At 52.1% G+C, this 26,735-nt stretch overlaps 3 protein-coding genes across 3 annotated transcripts; 1 reads left to right on the top strand and 2 right to left on the bottom strand.

Moving 5' to 3' along the window:
- Positions 1-1,743: 1,743 nt before the first annotated feature.
- Positions 1,744-5,409, bottom strand: SNAI1 (snail family transcriptional repressor 1). The gene is made up of 3 exons (XM_082065287.1): positions 5,277-5,409; positions 4,214-4,717; positions 1,744-2,933 (listed from the first exon to the last, which is right to left on the bottom strand). The coding sequence occupies exons 1-3, from the start codon at positions 5,353-5,355 to the stop codon at positions 2,752-2,754; spliced, it is 765 nt and encodes a 254-aa protein (XP_081921413.1). The 5' UTR covers positions 5,356-5,409; the 3' UTR covers positions 1,744-2,751.
- Positions 5,410-10,323: 4,914 nt separating this feature from the next.
- On the bottom strand, positions 10,324-16,653 carry RNF114 (ring finger protein 114). The gene is made up of 6 exons (XM_082065477.1): positions 16,494-16,653; positions 15,657-15,807; positions 14,588-14,694; positions 13,221-13,335; positions 12,308-12,415; positions 10,324-12,110 (listed from the first exon to the last, which is right to left on the bottom strand). The coding sequence occupies exons 1-6, from the start codon at positions 16,616-16,618 to the stop codon at positions 12,045-12,047; spliced, it is 672 nt and encodes a 223-aa protein (XP_081921603.1). The 5' UTR covers positions 16,619-16,653; the 3' UTR covers positions 10,324-12,044.
- A 636-nt stretch (positions 16,654-17,289) lies between these two features.
- SPATA2 (spermatogenesis associated 2) lies at positions 17,290-26,093 on the top strand. The gene is made up of 3 exons (XM_082065135.1): positions 17,290-17,551; positions 20,213-20,638; positions 22,391-26,093. The coding sequence occupies exons 2-3, from the start codon at positions 20,321-20,323 to the stop codon at positions 23,642-23,644; spliced, it is 1,572 nt and encodes a 523-aa protein (XP_081921261.1). The 5' UTR covers positions 17,290-17,551; positions 20,213-20,320; the 3' UTR covers positions 23,645-26,093.
- Positions 26,094-26,735: the final 642 nt, after the last annotated feature.

Below are 26,735 nucleotides of genomic sequence, written 5' to 3'. Positions count from 1 at the left end.
TGATTCAGAACAGGCAGCATTTCTTTTTCTTCCCAGTGTTTCAAGGCTGCATTTGTGTTTGAATGCCAGCGGGATTTGTCGGTGGGAGCCTAGGCTGTCCTCCACCCGTTTTATACCTTCTCTCTGAAAGCCTTGCGTCCCAGCCAGGCTCCGCACAAAGCCAGGAGCACAAGGGAGAGCAGGAAAGATTACTAAGGAGGAGGTTTCTCACAGCCATTGAGAGCGAGCTGGCAGCGTTCCCCGGTGGGTGCCAGCGCGGGGATGAAGCACCAGCCTGAAGGATGCGGTGACAGGTCCCCATCCAGATGGGTGGCAGCCGTGACACGCATGGATGGGGGTAAAGTACAGCATGTAAGGTGCGGTTTGATGCACGCTGCAAGGCCCTCAACCGAGCAGCAACCCAGGGCTCCTGCATGTCAGATCCGCAAAGACAACATCAACCAGGCTGGGGGGACAGCCTGTGCCACCCCCGGCGAGCACCGCGGGGCCGCTCCTGCTCCCGCTTACCCGCTCCTCGACCCTCCTTCCCAGCGCCTGCAGGTGGTCTGCTCTCAAAATTGGTCTTTGTTTTAACTATTTAGCTGCTTTTGCGGCTCCAGGATTTTATGGATGGAAAGCTGAAAGTCATTAGTGCCCCTCCCCCGCTTCCTGTTGGGAAAAGGAAGAAAAAAGCACACACGAGAGCAACCCCAAAACTTCCTGCCCTGCTTAATAATCAAGTAATGAGTCCAGCTCGGCTGGGAAAGGCAGTTTATACCGGGTGAGCTCTTAATTAAAGAAGGGCTGAGCAGCAGCTCTGCTCGCTTTTACAGCCACACACATCTTCCCGCTCCGTTACAGCCCCCGGGAGCCAGACCCAGCAAGCCGGGGGTGCATGAGTGCTGGGAGCTGCACTTTCCTTCCCAGTTAAAAGCAATGTCCCGGAGATGGAACCACGGGAATGTGGGAGAAGGACAAAACCCCAGCCCCCGGGGGAGGCAGGTGACAGACCAGCTGCACTGCCCCTGGAGCACCCCAAATTCAGATGGAGCTGGGAAGGCGCAAGGCAGGTGGCTTGGGGCATTGGGACAGTTCCATTACAGAAATCCTAGCAGCAGGTACCTGGTACCCCCGAGTAGCTGTCCCTCTGTGCTCTCCCGGCTGTGGCATGCGGGGAACAACGGCACCTGTGCTTGCTGAAAGGCTCTGTGGTGACAACAGAATGCATCACCTCCACTGCCACACCACCCACATCGGGTCACCCACCCAGGGGCTCAACTCAAAGAGGTGCCGGCTGCTTTAGCCAGCCCCAGGGAGGCTCTGGAGCTTGCCAAAAGCCAGAGGCAGCCCCCATGCTGCAGCACCCACCTGCTCCCCGGGCAGTGCTCAGGGACACGGGGTGACGGGTGCTCCAGTGCGGGGTGGGAAGGCAGCACCCAGCGGGGCAGGCTGGAGGGACAGGACAAGACCTCGCGCTTTCCTGCGCAGAGCCAGGGAGACCCCTGCACCCCAGCCCCAGCTGCATCCCGCGCAGCTGCCCCTTCCCCAGCCCGCGGGCAGGAACTGACTCAGCCTGCCTCTTCCTTCCACAGAGACAACTGCTCTGCAGATCCCTCCTGCGAACGCCACTCGCCCTTCACCTGCAGCCGCAGAGCAGGAGCGCAGGGTGGGAGCAGGGGAGCCAAGTCCAGCACCCCCGTCCCTGCACCACTCCCCACCCACTGCTGCCTTTTCACCCTAAGCCCCCACAAAACCCGATTATAAATTAACCATTTTATTGAATATCAATAAACTGTATATAATTATATAAAAAGTTTCATCAGTACAAAATTGTGGCACAAAAATATAAATACCAGTGTACCTTTGAAATGTAAACATCCTCTTTGTAATGATTCCATGAAAACAATGTCCAAAGAAAGATGCATTCAGGAGGCACCTGTCAATACCCATAAATAGGGCTTTTGGCACACACCTGTCGATGGGCAGCCTTGGGACAGGCCACCATTGTATCGGCTGACAAGTGCCTGCTATTAGTCACAGTTCTCTTGAAAAGCAGTTGTTAAGAGTCATATTAACAGGTGCTTGAGTGCATAGCTGCTCTGTAAACAGGGTTGGCGTTTGAAATGGCTACCCATGCCTTTTATGGACACTGTTAATCTCGCAGGCATTGCAAATTGTCATTGTGCTGGGGAGAAGCAGCTGCTTCACAACTACTGGGATACTGTATTATTGCATAGTTACACCTTCTACAGGCAGCATATATACACTCAGGGTGGGGGCTAACATTTTGTCCTTCATTAAAAAAATATTGGTTCTTAAAAGTTACCAAGTGGTTATGGTAAAAAAAAAAATAAACATAAAAAACCCTCAACCGCCCCTCCCCAAAGCTACATGGTCGCAATGTTTGATACCGGCAGCGGGGCCAGGGTGCAGGTCCAACCCTGCAAGGTGCTGAGTGCCCCGCAAGGGGGGCACCTGCTGGGGGCTGCGGCAGAGCCGGGCAGGCTCGGGGCTGCACCCCCGGCTCGCGGGCACTCGCTTCGCCACCCACGCTCTGCACCACAGTCCAACCCTGCACCCCCGGCGCCGGGACGGGGGAAGGATCAGGCATTGCACAGGAGGCACCGAGGGAGGAGTGTGAGGGTCTCAGGGGCTGGAGTAGCCGCGTCCAGCCCGGTGCACACTGCGATGGCGACGCAGGAAACTAACTCCTATAGAAACTATTTATGATATAGGTATTTGCGTGGTGAGAGGCCTGGGGGAGCGCAGTCCTCAGCGAGAGCCAGAACATCCTGTCTCTTGGTGCTTGTGGAGCAGGGACATTCGGGAGAAAGTCCGGGAGCAGGTTTTGCATTGGTACTTCTTTACATCTGAATGGGTCTGCAGGTGGGCTCGAAGATTAGAGCGGTCAGCAAAGGCCCGGTTGCAGTGTGTACAGGAAAAGGGCTTTTCACCTATGGGACAAAGAGAAACGCTCCCAATTAACCAGTGCATCAACACATGGGGAATATCAAAGAAGGAGCCATTCATTAGCCAAAGTTTGAGAAGAGCACAGTGAAAAAGAAGTGCTGGCTGTTATTGTTCAGAGGGAAGGCCGGGTGAGGTATGTACAGCATTCCCTTCAGGGAAAGCCACGCACTTGGGAATTTCCTACTCCCAGAAAAACCTCTCCTATGAGCCACGGAAAACTAATGCTGGAAACATCTGCAAGCAGCACGCAGTTGCACATACAGACGAAGAGATGATATTCGTCTCCCGCCTGGAGCCAAGTGAACTGTTCGCAGAGCGGCAGGAAAGCCAAGCACTACGTGTTAATTATATCATAGCAGGCAGCGGCTGAAAGGCGCCAGCTCCAGGGTGAGTATAGCTATTTCCTCCGCGAACCCCACGCTCCCCCTTCTCCCGCCCCGCTCGCATTGAAAAGCCTGGCCAGGGCGAATTCCTCCCAGAAAGACTCTTTTGGAGGAAACAAATGTGTATGCTCAATTTGGAAAGCACAATTAAGTCTTCCCGGCTTCCTTCAGCCACCATCTTTAGCACGTTAAGAGGGTGTGAAATCAGTGCCAAGTAACAATTACACTATCCCCGCCGCCCCACAAAGGATGCTCGGGAGATGCATTGTACGGGCGGGCAGGCAGCGGGGTGGGCTGCAGCTGCGGCACCCTGACCCGCACCAACAGGTGCAGGGGTGGCCGGCCCCGTGCCCCTGCACCTGCCCGCGGCTCTGCTGGGCCGGGCCCAGCAGCTCGGCAGCGGGTGTGCTTTGAGCCCAGCTCACCGCTGCTGAGCGGGGCGGCTGGTTGGAGGCCACGGTGGTGGGCAGCTGGGCCGGCGTGCTGCCCGGGCTCTGGAGCCCAGCTGGGAGTGTTTGGTGCGGGCAGGGAGGGATGATTCGGGCATGACGGCGCACAGGGAGCGAGCGCTCCAGCAGTCTCACGGCTCCAGTTCATGCAGTTGAGCCGAAGCGTGCACCGTCACCCCGTGGCCGATGGGCTGGCTCGTGTGCAGGCACGGCACTAAGAGCAGCCGCACAGATTTACGAGCCGAGCCTTGACCCCGCGCTCAGTTCCAGCCAAGAGGATATTTAAAGGACATTTCAGAGAGATGTGCCAAGAGGGTTTGGGAAGCCCTTATCTTCCCAGATAACACCTGGCCCACCGATTCGCTGGGGGCCACAGAGCTGGGAAGCGGGAAGCGATAAGGGAGGGAGGGAGGGGGCAAGAACCGACATTACCGGTGTGCGTCCGGATGTGGCCCTGCAGCAGCCAGGGCCGGGAGAAGGCCTTTCCGCACATCTTGCAGACGCAGGGCAGCGTGTGGCTCCGGATGTGCATCTTGAGAGCCCCCAGGCTCACATATTCCTTCTCGCAGTACTTGCAGCTGAAGGATTTCCTGGCCTGGGCGTCGCAGTGCAATTGCTTGTGCTTGGAGAGCCCGGCGAAGGTGGAGTAAGCCTTGGCACACTGGGCGCAGCGGAAGCGCTCGGCGGCAGCAGGGGCTGAAGCTGGGCTGGGGGGCCCCGAGCTCTTGCCTTCATCCTCCTCGCTGGAGAGCGCAGTCAGGTCCAGGGCAGGGGACGCGCCACCCGCCGCTTCGCTGCCTGGGCCACCCGGGAAGAGGCTGGAGAGCAGCCCCGCATCCCACACCAGCGGCGGGTAATAGGCGCCGGGGCCGAGCACCTCAGGCGGGGGGATGACGGGCAGCGGGCACGTCTCGTACAACAGCGGGGCAGCCAGCACTGCAGGAGGAGGCGGCGCTCAGCGGGGGCCCGATGCTCCCCGTGGGAATGGGGGCAAGGGGACCCCAACCCACCCCTGGGTGTTCTGCACTCAAGGGCAACAGGACCCGATCCCAGGCCATCCCATGGTGCCCCACTCCCCACCCCAGAGCCGGAGGGGCAAAGGGACCCCAGCCCGCCCCACGGGCACTCAGACCCCCAGCTCACCACAGGGTAAAGGACACCCCACCCCACGGAGGCTCAGAGCCCCTACCCACCCTGTTGCGAGGAATGAGGTAAAGGGGACCCCGCGCCCCTGCCCACCCCCATCACAGGGAGCTCCCCGCACACCCGTGCGCATCCCATGGGGGTACGAGGGGGCAGCTCCACGCCCCAGGACAGGGGAGATCCCGCGCCCCGTCCCACTCGAGATGCAGAAAACTGAAAACAACACTCCTGCAAGAAGTCCCTCAGCCACCCACCCACCCGCGATCCCGCACCGGAGCCCCCGCACCGCACCACCCCACGGAGCGCCCCACGTGCGCGGGGATGCCCGTCCCGCCGCGCCCCGTCCACGCACCGGCCTGGCTCTCCAGCTCGCTGTAGTTGGGCTTCTTGCTGGCCGAGAAGTGCTTCTTCACCAGGAAGGAGCGCGGCATGGTGCTGCCCCGCCGCCGCCGCCCGCTGCGGAGCCGCCGCGCCGCCGAGCCCGCTCATATGGGCCCGGGGCCCGGGGGGCGGCACGGGGGCGGGGGGGCGGTGCGGGGCCGCCCCCGGGGCCCGGAGCCAATGGGCCGGGCGGGGCGGGCGCCCGGCAGGTGTCGGCCCCGCGGCCGCCGTGGGGCGGTCCGAGCCGTAGGGCCGAGCCGTGGGGCGGGCCGAGCCGTGGGGCCGAGCCGTGGGGAGATCCGAGCCGTGGGGCGGGCCGAGCCGTGGGGAGATCCGAGCCGTGGGGCGGTCCGCGGGGCTCGGCGCCTGCGGTGCGCGCCCGGGTGTCCGGCGTGGAAAACTCCGCTGGTGCTGCTGTTGCTGCTGCTGGTGACGGTGACGATGAATGAGCCGTTTCTGGCTTCTTTCCCGAATGTGTCCTTGTGCCGCTCTCCCCGCGGGGACCGGCCGGTGCTCCAGGCAAGGAGCCGTGCGACAGACCCACGGGCTCTGAGCCTGAGCCGGGGACACCTGCAGCAAGGCGCCGTGACGAGCGAGTGATCCCCGGCCCCCCCACGCGTGGGTGCCCGTGCTGGGGACTGCAGTGCAGATTAGGAGAAGTCTTTGCTGTGTCCCGCTGCTCCGGAGCACTGCCGGGACACAGCCCGGCACGGGGAGCACGCAGGTTATTAATCCTCTGAGAAGAGGCAATAACTTGTGGAGGAGCAGGATGGATCCAGCACAGCCCTTGCCGACTCCCTCCCCCAGGAAGGGGTCAGGAGCACCTGTCCGGACATGTTTCTCCCTTCTGCTCAGCAGGTTTCAGGCAGTGCAGCCTCCCCAAACCACCTGCCCTCTGTTTTTCTTCCATCCTGCCATCCCGGAGGTCACCTGCCCACGGGAAGGTGCCCAGGCCTCACTAGCGGGCGCTGGGCAGAGCTGGGGTGGAAGCCCTGGCCTGGCAGTTAAAAGCCCAGCCTGGGCTTCCAGCTCGCCCCGTCCCGCCAGCTCACGAGGGGACTCCCCGCTGGAAGGGCCCAGGGCACTGGTCCAGGCACCTGCTGCGGGAGCCGTGCTCTGCTCCGCGCCAGGACAGCTGCTGGCGGTGGGCGGCGGTGGGACGAGGAATGGGACCTGCTGGGACCAGCACCCGGCCCTGACACTCAGGAAGGGGCCCGTGGTGCCGGGCCACTCGTGACTCGGCTGCCACACACGGCTCTGCCACCCCCACTGACCACACGTTACTGTTTAGCCACAGCCCGCACGAAATGCAGAAGTGGGGAGCAAATCTTTCCGCTGTCGCAGCTGCAGTGCAGGGGCTGAGCTCACTGCCAGTCTGTCCGCAGGGCAGGAACAGCTTGGAAAGCTTGTCCTGCCAGCTACGCACAGTCCTGCAGAGACGAGATGTGTTTGCAAACTCTTTCCCTGCAGCCACGTGCTCTGGAGCTGGATCCATCTCCCCTTTGCTGCAGAATTGCCTGTGGCTTTCAGCAGGTGTTTCTCTGCTCAACTCCCCTGGCTCAGCCTGAAGTTCGAGGGAAAATGTGCCCCCAAATGCCTTTGGGGGTGCAAATCACAGAGGCCAGGTCTGCTCCATTCCTTGTGGGGCCCAGAATAGCACCGCGAGGTGCAGGGCAGCAGCCCGGGCCCTGGAGCAGGTGCCTCCCCAGCACCTCACCAGTGCCCCCCCGCCACGCTCCTCCACCTGCTGCGGATGTGGTTACGCTGGGGACACTTGTATGAGGAACCCAAGTAGGTGGTTTTCTTTCAAGAAGCAAAGCCTGCTCCTCTGTTCGTTCTGAAATGTTCAGATCTGCTCCAACCACTGCGCGTGGAAAAAACTCGCGTGTGCTGGAGGAAAAATCGAGATCAAGGGAGGGAGTGACCCGAGCTGCCTGTGAGCCAGCAAGTGACGGGACAGCGAGCAGGAGAGCGGAGGGGAGGGGAAGCTCTGCAGTGATGCGCAGGCTGGAAATGGCAGCGGTTTCTCAGCCGTTCCATCCTGCACCAGAGCCTCAGGGTGGTCTGTGCATCCCTGCCATCAGCCCTGGCACAGCTCCGGTCCCAGACCCTCACGGACCGGCCCTGGGAGCTTGTATGCACACACCAAGCACCTCCAGAGTCTGGGAGCTTGTACGCACACACTAATCACCTCCAGAGCGGCAAGTCTGGTGCAAATTCTTCTTTTCACCTTCTTTGCCCCATGGCTACATGAAGCCTCTCGACCAGCCCGCTGCAGAGCGGAGCTCCCGCCGCCGAGGCAGAGTGCTGGGGGGCAAAGGGGAGCTCTGGCCGGGAGGTGCGAGGATGAGCTGCGCGCCCCCAGTGCAAGATCCGAGAGGCTGCACGGAGCGCACGGCAGCCCCGGGCCCGGCGGAGGAGGACGGGAGCGCGCAAGAGGACGGGAGCGCGCAGGCCGACGGGAGCGCGCAGGCCGGGCGGAGCGCGCCCCGCTCCCTGCGAGCAGCAAGACCTCCCTCTGCTGTCGCACCCGGCGCCGGGCAGCGCTCCGGCCGCTGCCGCACCGCGCGGGGCTGTGCCCCCGCACTCCGCTTGTGGAAGGGACCCCCATTGTGTGGAGGGACTAAAACAGCTCCGAGAACCTCCGCTGTATTACCTTTTTAAAGCCCAGTGTCTGGGTACTAGGTAAAGACAGAATAAACGTGAGAAGAACTAGAAGAGAGACACAAGCCTGCAGCAATGACACTGATTTTTGCTAAGCACTGAGTGTTTGCTGGAGTTCTGGGGAAGGAAAAGGAAATTTGCATAGTGGTTTCAACAGTCCTTGTTTGTATTACCTGGAGAATAATTTGGCTTACCCAGTAAAAATGTGTTGCTTTTGAAGAATGAAGCACAGACAATGCAACTGTGATGTGAAGCTCTGCACTAGGAGAACAAACAAAACCCCCTCCCAGGACAGGCGAATGCCCTGTTGTCATTTTTAGTATATTTAACCAAAGAAAAGCTTTAGGGCTGTGAGCACATCCCTCATTTGCTTTTCTGTGACTTAACATAGCCTTAGTATTGCATGAGAAGTGAATCCTTTTACGCTGGTCTCAGCAGTGACCATGAGTGTAGCTGGCCAAAGGCCTCAGAGCTAATTTGCTGTGCCTTTGGCAACATGAGGACCCAGAATATACCATTAATGCTTTATTATAGATGGGATCCTTTACAAGTTCTCATCCCCACATTGTAAGGAGACCAGGGGGATTTATTGCCGTAATTCCAGATGAAGCGATCAATGGATGCCTTTGTGTCAGGCAATGAATGCTGACAACAATTTGTCAGACCTATTAAGGCCAGTCTTTGACTGGAGACAGGTTCATTTAAAAAAGTGAGCTTGCCTGCGAGCGTCTCCTCCCGTCCTGTCTCTGTGCTAATCATCCTCCTACCGCTCGCTCCCTGTGCCAGACGCCGGGAATTTCGCGGGTTCAGGGTGGCCCGATTGCATTATCGCCAACAATGGGCGCTTGGGATTTGCGGTGGCTACAGGATCAGCTGCTGATGAGGCGAGAGCAGGTCTGGCAGAGCACTTCGCTCCCTGCTCTCACACTCCTGAGAAGCCCAGACTAGCTTGTTCTATAATAAGGGAGTTTCCGCACACAACTGAGGTGAATGCAGGTTGTACACAGAACACACGCGCCTCTCAGCATAACATCTTTTTAAATCAACCAGCAAATATCAGAGAGACACCACAGCGTGTGGAAACGTTGATGAGACAGCAGCACAGACACCGAGCCCTTCGGCAGCGGGAGGAAGGGGGAGGCGCTGGCCGGGAACCTCCGAGCGGTTCCATGGACACTCAGCACAGCAGCGGAGGAGAGGGGTGCTGTGCATCCCCTGCCACCCAGCCAGCCCGTGCAGGACATGGCCCCTTACTGACACACCAGTGAGGGAGAGGGGTGCTGTGCATCCCCTGCCACCCAGCCAGCCCGTGCAGGACATGGCCCCTTACTGACACACTGGTGATGGAGAGGGGTGCTGTGCATCCCCTGCCACCCAGCCAGCCCGTGCAGGACATGGCCCCTTACTGACACACTGGTGATGGAGAGGGGTGCTGTGCATCCGCTGCCACCCAGCCAGCCCGTGCCAGGACATGGCCCCTTACTGACACACTGGTGATGGAGAGGGGTGCTGTGCATCCCCTGCCACCCAGCCAGCCCGTGCAGGACATGGCCCCTTACTGACACACTGGCGATGGAGAGGGGTGCTGTGCATCCCCTGCCACCCAGCCAGCCCGTGCAGGACATGGCCCCTTACTGACACACTGGTGATGGAGAGGGGTGCTGTGCATCCCCTGCCACCCAGCCAGCCCGTGCCAGGACATGGCTCCGTGCTCACACACCAGTGCCATCCAAGTTAAAGCAGAACTGGTGTGCATTTTCCAGTCAACAGTTTTGGCCTGTACCTTCTGTGAAATAACTCCCAAGGATAAACCGATGCAAACCAACCCCCAGCCGTGCAGCCCAGGAGCCAGCAGCACCAGCACCCAGGTACAATCGGCACGAGCAGCTTCTGAGCGGTCACTGCTGCAAGCCAGACCCACCTCCCCACACGGAGCCACCGGAGCCACGGATGTAAACACGACAAACGCGACAGCCAGAGGAGTTAACGCTATGGGAGCTGCAAAGATCTCACAAGAGAAGCCCTGTGGGACAGCCACACTTCCCCATTCAACAAGGAGCTCCCGGGGGTTTGTTTCTTGTAGGAGCACCACGTGCAAGGCTGTGCGTGCGCTATTCCGGACAGACCAAAAACTCCATCTGCAGCGCTTTTCATAACCTGCGTGCTCCACCGTTTCAAAGAATATAAATACGGTTGCACGTAATCAGCATCAAATATCTAACGGCAGTCAAAAGCCGAAGTCTCCGCATGTCTCGATGCCTGTTGCGCTCCCCGTGGTGTTACACAGCTGGCACCACGCGCTGAAATGAAACATACGGACCGCGAGGAAGGAATTACAGCAGCTGACACAAGGATAGGATTTTATAAATTAAATTATCTTTATTTGGAACTTATCTTCGAAAGTCAAAAACACGACAAAGTAATTGCTCAGAAGCTTCTAGCTGCTCCTTAAATATCTTATCAGAATCGCATGGAAGTGCACTTAAAATAGTAGCAGAAATCTAGATTCCGGTCAATGGGCATCACCAAACTGCGCTCTAGCCAGAACCCAGAAATCCCCATCCAACCCCTAATGCGCTGTAATCCCTCTGCAGACCCAGCATTACAAATAACCAACCCCAAGCACAGCACTTCTCCCACGTTGTTTTAAGGGTGAGGCGATGCAGCGCTCTGCAGAGTGCAATGATCTTGTAAAGTTTACTGGGCAAATAAATTAATTAGTACTCAATTCCGTGGTGGTGCAGGTCCACTGCTCCGATTAAACATGCTTAAATTAGACATCTCAACACTACTGTGATTTACAAGTTCTGGTCAGGCGTCTTAGATCATCAGATCTCAGCATCTTGACGATGCAGTTAATTAAAACCTTCAACTAAAAAGGAATCTCTCTAGTAAAAGTGTAGACTTGACTACAGAGTCGTCATTTACCAAGTGGTGGAACTGTCATCCTGCTTTCTGGGTTATATTGTACGTTTTCTTGGAAAGCTGTACCTGCGTACTGTACGTACTGTATGGAAAACAGGGCAAGAACAGCTTCAGCTACTTCAGTAACACTGAAATAGAACAGAAATTCAAAATAGCTGTTAAATCTGTAATGCAGAGGCAGCGCTTGCAAGTGCTATGAACTATTGGTAAGTTTTGCTACCACCTTGCCTTGAGAGATGGAAAAAGCTAGGAATATATACGAAAGTTTTAGTTTAAATAAAAAGCAGAGGTATTGAAAAAACCTTCTGATTTCCCCTATCAGCATAAGGCTTAAAATCACTAAAAAACTAGTTTCAAAACCACCAATTTAATCATAAAGCCAGCAAATATGATTAATATTTGCTAAGATAGTTTAAAAAAGGATGCATTTTAACTAAGCCCAACATTAAAGTTTATTTTCCAGGCTATAAATTATGGCCAGAGTATGGAAGAAAATAATAATCATGCATAGAACTAAAATATTCTGAACTAGTTGCTTATGCAGGTGCAAGGATTTGCTAAGAAAGTTCGGAGTTTGAAGACTAATAGTGAAGACGTGTTTTCCGTATCGGTGAGAGTCTGGGTATAGCAATTGAAACACCGGGAACATGACGAAATCACAGGCACCAGAGGGCACTGGTTTAAATGGGAGCAGGTCTGACAGTTACAGTTAGCACCTAGAGGTCTCACTAAAGGAAAACGGCTACAAATACACCTCTCATACTATCATTTAAGATATGTAAATAAGATTGGGAAGAGATCATTAACTAGTTCAGGCCATTCTACTTGCAACTGATTTGCCTTTAGCCAGTCGAATGAACACACCTCCAAAAGAAAGCAGAAAACAGGCACAGGTAAAGGAAGCCGGATTTTCTCCTCCGTGTTGACCTATAACTAAGCTGTGTGTGACGGGGTCGAACGGCACAGACCATGTCAACGAGGGACTGAGCGGAACTGAAATATCAAACCAGGGTTTGAAACAGAGACGGGGATTCAAAAGTCTTCCATATTTATGGATGCCTGAGTTCATCCTGGGTGCGCGGGGAGGAGGGCGAGGACGCCGCGCGCTCCCCTCGCGGCAGCTCGGTTTTACAGGTAACCTCGAGTCGGCTCATTTATCCCGCAAAGAACGCATCAGCACCTGTGCCATCATGTCGTCTTCATCGGCGTCGTAATCCTGCGAACAGAGGGTACACAAATCCCTTTACCGCAACAGCCCCACGGCTCATACAACACCAAAACACAACACCGACTCGCCAATAATCCAGCGTCTCTCACGATACCACCTACACCGACGGGATTTCCCAGCAGCGGCTGTTGGAAAAGCTGGTTTAAGATCATCGGGCTGTATTCCGAGGGTGAGGAAACACGTACCACAAAAGTGTCATAGGAAAAGCGATGCCGCCTTTGAAGGTGCTCCATGAAGTTAGCGCTCCTGTAGTTTGGATCTCCCCACGGCATCGAGGCACAAATTGGGCAAACCTTCCAGAAGAATTACAAAGAAGCCAATTAAGCCTCAGCGGTGAAGTGCGGTGACATTTACAGGAAGGGCAGGACACACAGCATGGAAGACTCGGGTTGGAGGTTTGTGACAATCATTATTCTATATGCAAAGTGATGCCAATTAGTTTGCTGGGACATTTGACACAAAAGCCTCAGAGAACCCCAAATTATTTTAATTAAAGTCTTAGACCTCTGAACTGCAATAGTTTACTGTTCTCCGTGTATTCTGAGAGTCAGAACTGGCTGCGGCTCTTGGCTTTACAAGATTTCAGTCTTTTCCTAAATAATTTCGAATTCAAATAACTTTCCAGAAAAATGCAAGGTTCAAATTCAGATCCATGTTTTGCAATTCCCTTTATATGAGAGGGAATATCAGCAGATAAGGATTACTGGAATGATACACTATTTTTTGCAAGCATTTTTCCCAATGGTTTATAATATCTTCATGCTGAAAACAGCAGAGGGGAAATTAAATACCCGACTTCTTTTCTAAAATTGATTTTATGCTTGTTACTGTGTCTAATTAACTTTGAAAGTGCCATTTTCCAAATACGAAAGGAGGATGTGACCGTGCTGCAATAGGAATAGAGACCAGTCACCTCCGGAGAATGTATTGAAAACCAACATCGAGATGATGTAAAAGTTCAATGCACGAACAGCATACCCACATTCGACTTTAACAGCACTAATTAGAAATATGTACTTAACTTCAAGTCTCTAATTCATTGTTTCAAAGGGATTTAAGACTAGACTTCACTGCAATTCCTGCACCCAGACTCATTACCACTTGCTTGGCGTCCATGCTGTGCAATGCTTTGCAGTGTTCCACCAGTCCTTCTTGATCAAAGTTTTTCTCGCTGCAATACGGACAGGGGAAGGTAAAACGATTGGGGAAGCTCCTGGTTGGGAGGAAAGAGAGACGTTATTTATCTCTGTAAGAAAGTTAAAAGTAACAGCTTTACGATTTAATACTCATAGTTGCCTTACCAGCTCTTAAGAATACAAATAATTTAAAGCAATGGTCTTATTCTATGCAATTAAGACACGCTAATTTTGAGAACCAGCTTTTTAATTCCCAACAATAGCTTAAGGGACTCTTAATATCGTTGTTATGGTTTAACCCCTGCAGAACTGAGCGCGCAGAGCCGCTCGCATCTGGTGCGATGGGGAGAATCAGAACAGCGAGAAAACCCGGCGGCTGAGATAAAGACAGTTGAATATGTAAAGCAAAAGTTTAATAAGCAAGCAAAGCAAAGCAAGGGATTAATGAACTCACTGCTCCCCATGGCAGGTAGGTGTTCAGCCAAGCCCAGCAAAGCCGGGCTCACGGTTATTTGCAAAGACAAACACCATCGCTCTGAACGTCCCCTCTTCTTCCTTCCCCCAGCGTATGCACTGAGCACATGGCAAGGCTGGAACATCCTCTGGCCAGCGCGGCCCCCGCGGCCCCAGCCCGCCCAACAGTCCTTGACTGCGAACAAACACGCCCGGCACCGACCACAACACCAGCGCGTTATCAACATTCTTCTCATGCTAAGCCCAAAACACAGCACAGAGCCAGGCAGCAAATTAACTCTAGTCCAGCCAGGACAATCATCCGTGTTTACACAGAGTGAGAGCTCTTCTACAAATGGCATAGATGCCATTCCCCACCTTTGGGTGGTTTTGGTTTTTTCCTTCTATTTTTCTCTTGTTGTTAAAGCCCAGGGTACCAGGCAGTGCACTGCGACGCACAACAGTCACTGCAGAAAGGTTTTCTTTAAAAAACAGCGGCTTTTACTGAATACCCTGATCTTTAAGGTGTCTGGTGCAGGAACTACACAGAAAGCAGAACAGTCTGCCTGTGCACAGTCAGATGCAGGATCAAGGCTTAGTTTTTAACAACGTTATTAATTAGAACAATTAATAACCAAACTGAGCAAAGGGGTGAAGTCTGCTTTTACTCCAAAATTCTGCAGTTTGCATGAAACCCCACAATACAGTCAATTCTTTTAAGATAAATGGACTCGATGATCTTGAGGGTCTTTTCCAACCTACATGATTCTCTGAATCTTCTCAGAAGAGTCAAAATTGAGATTGAATAACGATTAATCTGTAACAGCCCTGTTTTTGTGACAAAAAGACAAGTATTGACAGGGAAAAGCCAGTTACCTGGTGTTGTAAAGTGGCTCTTTAGTTACAGCTTTCACACCTTCCATGATATAATTCTGGTACTTGGAACACGAGGCGGCGTGGCTGCGCATCTTGGAGAGATACATCTGTGCGGGTAACAACCGCACAGCAAGGTCAGTTAAACCACCTGCAGTGACTTCGATACAGAACCAGCAGACATGTAAAACAAAGCAGCTTTCTGCAGAGCGTTGAAGCGGCAAAACCCAAACACTCCAGCGTGAGGCGGAAAGCTCAGAGATCACACGTTAGTTAACCTGTAACATTTTACGAGCACAACACTGTCCAGCACAGCTCACGTTTCTTAACCTATATTGTAAAAAAATGCTCCATGTAAAGCCAGTTTACCCAGTTAAGGAAGATTCACATTTATAATATGGCAATCTGTAATTCAAGGCACTACAGCTTTCTGCTAGTTGGAATAAATACAGAATGAAGATGACAACCAGAAATAAAAAGTGAAATTAGCTGAACTGTTACCCTCACCTTAGTGTGTCTAATTACTCTTTTCCTGTTGTTTTGCAACCTGCAAAGATATTTTCTTATACATTTAATTAACTCTAAGCAGCCCAGCTTTACATGGAGGAGGATTCCATACAGGTATTCAACACGCAGGACGTGAACAAACGATAAGTCTATGGGATACACCACCCATATAGGACAACTTTGACTCACAACTATTGCAAACAAAGCCAGTAAATTTCTGTTTAGGAGCCAAAGAGATCGCTGCCTAGAGCCCACAGCCACTGTTTCATTCCAGCGTTCCTCCCACAGAGACATGCTCAAAGCAGCTTCGGAAGCAACACTTGGCTATAATTTAAAAAGCAGTATCTTTCATTTGAAATTCACTTCCTGAAGAGGAAACAACGAAAAACTGTGGCAAGAACGTCAACATTTGGGTGCTGTCTATGTAAAATACCTTAAGCATGTATCGGAACAAACATTTTGCCCTGATTCTGCAGAAAGCTAAAGAGCAAGCACTTCATCTCCCTCTGAGCAGCACGACCAAGCAGGCACACCTCACGCGCTTTATTTCCAAATACTTTCATACTTTTTTATTGCAGCCGTTGCAAGTGGTTTCCGTCATTTCGATTTGCTTTTCCAGGTCCAGAGCTCTGGTGCCGGCGGACAGCGCGCTGCGGCACACCCCGCACACCGGCTTCTTCGGCTTCAGGCACTCCTGCAGGCACGGCGTGCAGAACCTGCGGCGGGACAGACAGCGGGCGGTGAGGACAGCCCTCGTGGGCACACGGCGTGAACGTGGGACGGGTTGGGCTGGAAGAGATCCGCAAAGCCCCCCAGTGCCCCCCCTGCCATGAGCAGGGACATTTCACCAGCTCAGGGTGCTCAGAGCCCGTCCAGCCTGGCCTGGGGTGTCTCAGGGATGGTTCAGCCACCACCTCTCTGGGAACCTGGGCCAGGCTCTCACCACCCTCAGCATAAACGATTTCTTCCTTATGTCTTGCCCGAAGTGATCACAGAATCTCAATTAATTATGCCTAATAAAACAGCAGCCTGTTGGCATTTGTTCACGAATAGACGAGCAGGACTCCAGCTCTGTACGCTCAGAGTTACCAGCTGTCGGACAGTGCTCTGCCCCCCCAGTTTCCGTATCTTTCAGCAGAAAAAGCAACTGAAAGTGAAAGAGCGTTCGCCGGTTTATCGCCGCCGGGTTTTTGTTTCCTTCCCCCGGAGGCCCGGCCGCCCCGACGCTGTTGCACAGCCACCTGCGGAGCTCCCCGAGCCCGGCCCCGCCGCCGAGGGACGGACAGAGGAGGGCTGGGCCACCCGAACCGCGGCCCCGCTCCCGGTCCCCGCTCCCGCCCCAGGCTGAGAGGCCCCAACCGCCGCCGCCCCAGCCCCCGCACCGCGCCCCGCAGCCGCTCACACGTGTCCGCAGGGCACGCGCACCGGGCTCTCGTACACCTCCAGGCACACGGGGCAGGTGAAGCGGGACAGCGGGTCGTGCCGCCGCTCCGGGGAGCGGGACGAGCCGCCACCGGCCACCGCCATCTTCCCGCCGGCGCGGACACCGTGCGCCGGCGCGGCCCCGCCCCCAGACCCCGCCCCGAGGGCGTGGCCATTCTTTGATGGGCGCCGGTACAGGGGCGTGGCCCCATAGCTGCCCCGCCCCTGCCGCTGAGACCCCGCCCCCGAGGGCGAGGCCATGCTCAATGGGCGTGCTCCTATAGGGGCGTGGCCCTGAGCTGCCCCGCCCCTAGCGCCGAGACTCCGCCCCTGAGGGCGTAACCATATTAGATGGGCGTGGTGCGCGCGGGGGCGTGGCACCGGAGCTGTCCCGCCCCTCCCGCCGAATCCCGCCCACGAGGGCGCGGCCAAACTTGATGGACGTGCCGCTAGGGGGGCGTGGCCCGGAGCTGCCCCGCCCCCGGGGCGCGGTCCCTGAGCAACGGCGCCTCAAGGTCCCCCCGGGCCCGCAGGTGCGGGGCTGCAGCCGCCGGCACCGGGAGGGAGACGCCTGGCTCTGGCACCAACCACAAGCACTCCCGAGCGTAAACGGCACTTTCGCGCTCGCAAACAACCGCCCGGCGCAGGAGTGAGAGGGGGCCCGGGCGCTGTGTGCCCGCCCCCGCCTCTCCCGGGCCGCTGAGGCACCGCCCCGCCCCGCTCACGTCACACGGCGGAAGTGCTCCCAACGGCAGAAGGCGGTGCCCCGCCACCTCCGGCATCCACTTCCGGGGCGCCGCTGTCAGCCGCCGCTTCCCGCCCCGCCGGCAGCCCCGGGCCGGTGCCGGGAGGCCGAGCCGGAGGGCGGGCGCACCCATCGCACCGCAGGCCGGCCCGCCGCCCTGCCGGGGAGCGGCCTCTAGCGGGACGCCGCGGGAGCGCGTGAGGGGCCGAGGGGGCCGCAGTCCGCATCCGGGTCACCGGGCGCTTCCGGCCGAGCGGCGGCGGGTCCAGGGGCAGGCGCGGCCCAGCGGAGCGGTGAGGGACGGGCCCGGCGCGGGGCTCTGCGGGCCCTCGGCGCAGCGCCGCCTGCAGAGGGAGGGGCCGGGTTTGCCGGGGGCGGGCGCGGGCGCTGCCGGTACCGGTACCGGCGGAGAGGCTGCGGGGTCCCCGCTGGGGCCGGCTCGGGGCTCGGCGGGCAGCGGGGTCGCTCAGGCCGGGCAGGCGAACGGGTGTCCTGGGGCCGCGGCTTCTCGGCCCGGTCGGGCCCGTCCGGCTCTCCCGGCGTCTCTGCAACAAGTGGCTCCGTGAGAACCGGGGAGCGAAGCGGCCGCCGGCGGGTGTTCAATCGCGTCTTGTTTCCTCGTTCTTCCGTGTTCTGTGGTGCGAAATTCCCCAGCGGTGCCGTGTGCTCCGTGCTGCGAAACGCCGTTGGCGTTCGGGTTGATTTCCCCGTCAGACGCCGGGCGCACCGGGTGTTTCTGGTCAGAAGGCTGCGCCCGTGCCTCCCCTGTGCTGTGAAGGGTTTTGTGTGGCCGTGCCCTGCCCAGAGCGGCCGGTTCCCCAGCCGACGGTTTGACCAGGAAATGGACAGAAACACTTTCTTGTCTCGCCAGCAGAAATTAGACTCAGGTCAGAACTTGTTGTTCATGCATCTCCATGAAATCCGGAGGTTTTCAGTCAGTAACTTGCAGCAAAATGGCCTTGTCACCTTCTCTGCTCCGTCAGCCAGTGTGTTTCTTAAAAGTAGGTTCGTTGGTGCCTGCCAGTGGGTTGGGGTTTTTCCCCAGCCCTGTAACCATGGCTGTGAGCTGGCAGAGCCTGCCTGGCGCGGGCTGCGCTGCTGGGCACGGGACGTTTTCCTGCTGGCGGCTCGTTCTGTGGGGCAGCAGCTCTGCCAAGGTTTCCTGAGCACTTTGCTTTGTGGTGTTTTGCCTTTTGTCCGTGTGCACAAACCACAAGTCGAAATGGGAGCTGGCAGTGGCTTGGAGTGTCACACTCTGTAGGGCCTTGGTGAAGGATGCTCATTTGGGGACTTTCCTAATCCTGACGTCTCATACATGTAACCAAGTGCTTTCGTTTATCAGTTATTAACGGTGGAGGTGGAGAACTGTAATGTTTAATCCAGCCCCTCATCAGCGCAGGATCATTCCTTGTCCTGGGGAGGTGTTACTGACATGCCAAAGATCCCTCTCTGCAATTCTCTTGTGGAGCTCTCCTTGCTAAGGAACAGACATCCTGTTGTCTTTGTCCACAGACTTCATCTTGCACAGCTTGAGGAGGAAAGATCTGGGGAGAGAGAAGGGTTTGCTCCTGTCCCTTCTGCTCAGATGTGAATTTAGAGCTCCACATTTCCTGTGATTCACAGCTTGTCTCTTGACATGGGTGCGATTTCTGATTGTGGAAGGCTCGAGAGCAGTGTGCCTTTGAGCAGACATTGAACTGCTGGTTAACTTTGCCCATGCGGGGTTGTCACTAAGTGCAGCCTTTCGTCAAGTAATATTAACTGCTAGGCTGTTGATTTTTTTGTTTGTTTGTTTTCCTGCCCTCTCGTTTGTTGGTTTGTGGTTCCTCCTCTCCCCCATGTATTTTGTGTTATGGCTCCTTTAGTTCAGTTAATTTTGCTTTTAGCAGTGATTTTCATTTGAACAGGAGTGTGTGGGGGCATTGATCAGTATTCTAGCAGCTGCAATTAGTGTTGGGTGGAAAGTCTTTTCTAAAGTGCTGTTTCAGACTGACTAGAACCGAAACAGCATTGATTTCCCCCGCCTCCCTCCCTTTGGTTCACAGTTGGGAAGTCCGTAAGGGCTAGATTGCATTTTCATTTAAAAAACAAAGCTTGTGGTCTGTGTTCTGATCGCAAGTTCCTCAGGAGATGGAGCCTGTTGGCCTGTTCACTACCTTGGTTTTGGTGAAATAGCATTAGGAGGCTTCTTTTGTCACCGCATTTTTCTTTGTAGTATGTGAGCTTGGTGAGGTAAAAAGGTAGATCAGTGAATGCATAAAAACAACTCTCCCTGCAAACAAAAATGTGCATGATGTAAAACCAGAATGGTTTTGCTCGGTTCTAATAAAGTGTTAGAAATAGAAATGCAAAGTTGATTAATCTGCTTAGTCTACTGGCAGTCATGTGCAGCTGGAGGAAAAAAGGTAGATGCTTTCCCAGGTTGAGCAAGATGAAGCTGCTTCGTGGGATCTTTTTAATCTTTGTATCACTGTGCAGGGCAAAAACCTCCAACCAACCAACCAAAAAAACCCCAAAACCAAGTCAGACAAACACCAAAAAACAGTGACTGATTAAAATAATGTCTGTGTAAGTTGTTTAAACTGAAAGGGTGAAATAAAATGCAGAGAAGCAGCTCGGAAAGCTCATGATCCTCCCTCCAGTTTTTTGCTGTGAGTTGCTTTTGCCTCGGTTCCTACACCAGCTGCTCCGTATCAAACTCTCGGTGCCTTGCTTCATGTAGGCTGGTTGTGCTGGTTTGGGCGGATAACTGGAAGGGGAGTAGAGAATGACAGCGAAAAGCAGGACAGCAGCATTTCTGTAGACTCTTGTGCTTTTTCGGAAACATAAAGAGGCTGTTCCGGGAGCTGCGGCTCCGTGAACCATTTTATAGAGTCCTGTGGAGATAGATGCTGGGGACATCTGGGATTTATGCAACTGTGATGACTTGTCTTTGTTTTCAATCTTTATTCCAGAAGAGTTGCCATTACTGAAGATTCTTAATGCCAGATAATCAACCTACTGCCGAATAACCATGAAAGGGGCGAGGTAGCTGCCCAAGTGAGAGATAAAAACTGATTTCAATGGATACAAAATACAAAGACGATTTATTTAGGAAGTATGTACAGTTTCATGAATGCAAACTGAATGCCTCTGACAACAAGCAGCGTCCTATTAACGATGAGTATCTGCGAGTGGCAGCGGCAGCCTTACTTTGCCTTCCCAAAATCGATCCCTTTTATAGATTCCGGCTGATAAAATTTTACGAGATGGCTGAAAACTCGCTGAGATCTGTGAAATCCTCAAGTTTACATTCTCTCCATAATGCATTCAGCATGCTCGAGACAGTTGGAATTAATCTCTTTCTCTACCCCTGGAAAAAGGAGTTCAAAAATATTAAGGTAAGACATTTTATGTGTGGCTATAGTGACAACATGATTGGTTTTTCTTTTAACACATTTTGTGCATGTCCTTTAAAGGCCTTTTTTTTTTTCCTTCACCTATTTGCATGATGTATGTATTTGTCCATATACAGCTGGTAAACAGAAGCCATAGGAAAGTTTCTGTATAAAATAAGTGAAGTTTGTGCTGGTGAGAGTATCCTGAGAGCAGAAGTACAAGTACTATCTGCATTTATAATGTAACCATAAAATAGAGGAAGAGCTTAGTTAAGGTTTTTGTTCAGCCTACCCTGCTACAGTGTCTTCATTTCTAATGTGAGATGCTTTCACTAGGCCCAGTGGTCAAGTTGTGTTTAAGCTCAGTCAAAATTGGATTTGTTTGTTTTGCACCAGCTGTTAATGGAGCACAAGCACTAACAACCAATGCATGCTTTCAAGTGGGTGCTTTGCCGGGGTTCCCACAAGTTATGTGATAATGGTAAAGGAGCTTCTCTGAAAGAATTGTTTCCAGAATATCTTTTATCTGCTTGTCAGTTCTCCATTAATGAAGTTTTGATTTTGATGTACTTTCAAATTATTTACCTATGCCAGGATCTCAGAGGGAAAAGTAGGAACTTGTATATTGCTCAGCTTAGGTGCTGGGAGTCAGATAGAAAAATCAACAGCACAGAACTCACTGTTTTGTCTTGTACCTGTGCTTCTGTGCTTATTCAAAACTGCTGCAGCATTTCAGTAACGAATGCTGCAGGTGCCTGACGAGAACAGGTTTGAGTCTGGCAAGCTGGATAACACCACTGCTGGTATAGGTGTCTCAAGTCATGTGCAGGTTTTGTGTGCTAGTGATGGGTGGTTTTGTTTGTTTTTCTGAAAAAGTCTCTATTTCACCATTTAGCAGAGAACTTGAACATTATTAGAACATTTGAGAGTTCTCTGTGTTTCCAAGGGGAAACTACTTTCTTTAAAATCTCTCCATCAATCTTCATCGTTATGCTTAAGTTGTGCCCTTGGGAATACTGAGTGATCCACCGAGGATGTCTCTGGGTGCGCTGCCGATCTTGGCTTTGGCTGTGCGCTGTGGGTGCAGCGCCTGCTCCGTACAGAGAGGTGATGGGCAGGCACCCCGGCTGGCACCGGGTTCAGAACGTACCTCAGGTATGCTGTGTACGAAGGATATTTCAACTCGCACAAACTCATCTTTGTTTTTGGGGACTTCTTTAGTGGAAGTTCTTCACCTAATATAAAATAAACCAGGCATAATACTGAAATGGTATAATAATAATATGCAAGAAAGTGTGCACCTCAAATACACTTGAGGCTGAGTGAGAGAGGGCCTGGGTGCTCCCGCAGTGATTGGAGTCCCTGTTCTCTCTACTTGGCCCCTGCCAGGGGCGATACATGAAATCTCTGCCTTTTTTCTTTTCATGGCACACTTACTTTTAAGTGCAAGCATGTATGCATAAAAGTAAATGTCAGTGTATAGCATAGTGATTTAAATCAACAGAGAGGATGTTATGCTAATCAGGATTTCAATTTGAATGAAAACTCTCCTACTTTGAATTTGCCTCATGTGGAATTTCCATCTGCTGAGCAGGAGGATGCAGAAATGGAGCTCATCTTGCCACAGGAGTTGCATGTGTTCACTGTCTTCTTTATTTAATTCTATAGAATATGTCACTGAATAATCTGGATGTCTAGTCCACCACTGAATTTGTAACCTAGTTTTCCTTTTATTTCCCCCCCACCCCCTCTTAGACCTACACTGGACCCTTTGTTTATTATGTAAAGTCTGCGCTAACGGAAGATGATGTAAGGCAGATTCTGAACTACATGGGCTATGTCCAAGAACTGGGAACAATGTATAAGCTCAAAGAGCAGGTTGATGCCATTCAAGTGAAAATGGTTTCATTTGAACTCTTTTTGGCCAAAGTGGAATGCGAGCAGCTTCTTGAAATTCACTTGCAAGTGAAAGATAAAGGTTATTCAGAGATTGATGTCATAAATGAACGAAAAAATAGCACTGAAGATGTTAGAGGCTGCTCAGAAGCCATGAAGCGGCGTGCAGAGTGCAAAGAAAACTTAAACACTTCCATGGCGCGAATGGTCCTCCAGAAATCAGCCAGCGAACGGGCCTCTAAAGATTATTTCAAGCCAAAGGTGAGCAAACCTTCTAAATCAGTGGACACATATGATAATTATTGGGAAAGTAAGAAACCACCTTTGATGAGCTCACTGAGTCTCAGGAAAGAGCCAATTTTAGTCGATGCAGAAGATGACATTAAAGATGAAATTATCCGTCCGTCACCCTCTCTTCTGACAATGTCGAGCTCCCCGCACGGGTGTTCAGATGAATTCTTGCCAACTTCATCTCATCACAACGGCATGCTAAGAACAAATGCCCCTTACAGCTCCTATTTTTCTCCTCAAGAGGACTTAGATTTATATACTGATCCCGATTCTAGAAGCGTGTTAAATTTTAAAAGACAAGACGCTATTAAGCCTGATGTGTGGCTGTTAAGAAATGATGCCAACCCTGTTTACCACAAACGCACCCACCTCGCCAAAGAGCCAGCTTCCCTCAAGTGCCAAAACTGTGGCGTACCTTGTGGCACTTCCCTTTGCCAAAAGTGTGACAGCCTGTTTGGCTCCAGGCAGGAATATCCAGCAGTGAAACAGAGCACCTATTCAATCAAACCGCTTCCAAACGACGGCTTGTCTCCCGCGTCTGCTCTACGGGAGAAGTCTCAGTACGCGTCACAGACTCAGAGCCAAGAGAGAGCTGCTCAGTTCAGTTCCAAATCCAAACCTTCGGGCACCTTGCGCTGCGGCTTTTGTAACCGATCCGGAGCTGCCAACACTTGCACGTTTTGCTCCAAAGTCTCATGTGACACTTGCCTCAACGCTTACTATTACGATCCCTGCTGTAGGAAAAGCGAGCTTCACAGGTTCATGCCCAACAATCAGCTAAACTATAAATCGTCCCAGCTGTCCCATGTAGTTTATAGATAGACTCGAGGAGGCTGTTTGGAGGGGAAGGGGAGGGGAGAGGAAAGGGCTATCCTAACTCATGTACTGACTCCACTGATGAGAAACTACACTGACCTCTTACAAAAACATCGTGTCCAAATATTTGGAACCATGGTCCAGTGATCAGGTGCCAGTTCTTGATTTTTTTTGTGGCTTCACAGATGCTGCAGATACATTAGATTTCATGCTGCTATAATTTAGGTAACTCCTAAATGATCGTTACTTTTCAATTTAAATGGGGGAGAAGAACACATTTTTCTTTAAAACTTGGCAGCTGTTGCATTTTAGAGAAGTGGCATTGCACATTTCTATTCCATTGCAGTCATCTCCTTGCCCAAATAGAACCATGCAAGGCTTGAAAATAACATCTAAAAACTAAGATTCTCATTTTCTATGAGTGATGAAGCCACTGCCAGTTTTTGATAAAGTATGACTTTAAATGTGACAGAAATACCTGAATGGCTTGTTTTGCCAACAAGGACTATTTTTTGGAGCGTGTCTGCATTTCTTGATCTCCAAAATGCAAACACCACAGCATCTCTTCCTTTTGTCTTTGTGTTTCTTCCTTCTCCCCTTATCTCCTGGTTGTTTATCTCAAGCTTATATGATCTGAATCTGGACAATACGTGCTTTATTTTTTTGGTGTTGCCAATATCATCCTACTGGTTTTTACTGTATGGTATTTTAAAAAGGTGAATGTGTATTCATGTCACTTCAATTATGCCTAGAGTGTTGTCCTTCCAGATGGGTACTCATTTTCTTTACTTCCCGTTGCACATGTATTAAGTACTGTTCTTTGTACTGTAAATAGGTGATTTGGAAACAGTTTATTTTTAATAAATATTTAATATGTTGAGTTCTTAAAAGTGGTAAAATCATTATAACTATGAAGTCTCTCTGGGTTTTGTGTTCAGGTGACTTTTTGTTTTTCTTTGTACTGTATTTCATAGCTTATTATGGTCACTGTGCAGACTGTTCTTGGCTCTGAGCAGTTCTTGGTTCTCAATCTGACTTTATTTTCCCCTCTGGTGAGGCTGCCACGAGCCTGAGTGGAGCCTTGTCTAAGAACGTCAGGATTTTGGTTCTCGGCGCACGCTTTTCCTTTGTGGTTATGGGAATTGTAAGTATAAATGTTACGCTTGCTTCCAAATTCACTGCAAAGTCTGTCGTGTCATCCAGCAAGTAAAGCACCGGCCTGGTTAACAATCAGAGCTCATTTGTGACTCCTGGGGCAGTAAACCCATCACTTACGGATGTGAATCAGGTGATGATATTTCTCTGTATTGGCACACAGGAGCCCCAGCCGAGAACCAGGACTCTGCGCTAAGCTCTGTACAGTTTCACCCCCAAACACCACCCCATTATGAATAGACTTTAGTTTTTTATCAAAAGGAAACCCACGAGAATCCTTCTGACTTCCTTATTCCCACTAGCTCGTTAGAACAAAGCGTCAGGCAACCTAATCTGATGTGCAGAATTAAATGTGTTTAAACTATCTGTAAAGAACTCTAGCTGAGATAGAAACTATGTAGTCCACTTTGCACTAAAACGATTCACTTAGGTTTTTGTTTTTAAACACTGTTAGAGTCTAGGCTTCTAAACTTAAATGTCCATTGATCCCTGTGTGGCAGAAACATGCATGAATGATCATTTGTCTTACATTTTTTGGGTGGGGGGAGGGCTTGAGGTGGGTAGAAGGGGAAACTATATAGGCTAACGTTGTAAAATACCTAAAATAATTTTAGCCATAAATGGGTGTCAGAAATGTTATGGAAATAAGATGAAACCGGGTCTTACAGAGGGCTGAGAACAATGAGTTACTATTCAGTTTGCACTAAGGAAAAGCGAATGGCACGTGTTTGGCCATCGGGGAAACTTCGCAATCAAGCGACAGCAACTGAACCCGATGGTACAGGCGGGTGTTGCCGTGCTGACCCTGAGCTGGGCTGGATATTGGTTGGGTGAATGATTTTAAGGTTTTCAAAATCTTGTATTTTTTTTTATAAATATATATATAAATATGACACAAATGTAGATACGTTATGTATATAGTGAAGAATTTAAAATCAATTTTAAAATACAGTCTAAGGGTGGTTTTCATTTTGGTGGTGAATTAGGTTCTGTCCATCCTCTGACGTGTGATGCCTGTTTGGCTGCTATACGGTGTATCCTCTAGTTCACGAGTTCACTTTCCATATGGCTACTCACACTACAGTGAATAACTAAAACTGTGATGCCACGTAATTTTTACGGTGAACATAGCAGGGACTATACTTGCTTTGAAAAAGAAAAGTCCTGTGTATATATGTCATGGAATACTGTAGTACGAAACTGTATTGAATTGAAGTGATACCATGCTCTATTTTTGTGTATCTTACTGTATGAGGTTGCTGTGATTGATACAGTAAAATATATGCTAATTTAAAATGCAGGTGTTTTGCATCTGATTTGTTTAAATGAATTTGTTTTGAAGGAATTGAAAAATAAAGAGGCCTTTAAGAAAAGGCTTAACTCTTTTCTTAAAGTCGCGTGCATGATGCTGTCTGTTTCCCAACGGCGTTTGGCATGCAGAAATGAGCCGGTGCCCAGAGGTGATCCTGGGGGCCAAATGGGCAAGTGTGCGTGTATCGTGAGCCTCGGCTTTATGGAATGGGATGTACTGCCTGCAGAACGCAGAGCTTAAAAACGGTGGTGTTGATGTGTTAGCAGCATGACTGGGTTTGCTGGTGAGCGCATGTCGGGCAGTATGTACGGCAGCGTGGCCGCGGGCTGCGGCGGGCTGGGCGGGGAGCAGGGGTCGCGTGCCAGGTGAGGTTCACCTGCGTTGGTTTCCAGCCTGTGCTCTCGTGTCACCCGCACTTCACCTGCTCCCTGGCGCAGCTGCATCCCGCGCGGGTGCGGACGCTCCTGCTGGGCTCTTGGCGCTTGAGTGAGGCCTCCTGGCTCCTTTTCCACCCTGTTCTCAAGTTCCAAACCAGGTTATGTGTTTGTTTGTTCTGTGTGTTAAAGCACGTCAGGTGAGTGCTTAAACACCTCAAGTGCCGTTTCTACAGATCCTCTAATCTTAGTATCG

The sequence above is a fragment of the Streptopelia decaocto genome (genome assembly GCF_964273445.1).
Source record: "Streptopelia decaocto genome assembly, chromosome: 14".
Classification (NCBI taxonomy): domain Eukaryota; kingdom Metazoa; phylum Chordata; class Aves; order Columbiformes; family Columbidae; genus Streptopelia; species Streptopelia decaocto.
Note: the sequence above shows the minus strand (reverse complement) of the source record. Positions and strands in the feature narration are given on the sequence as shown.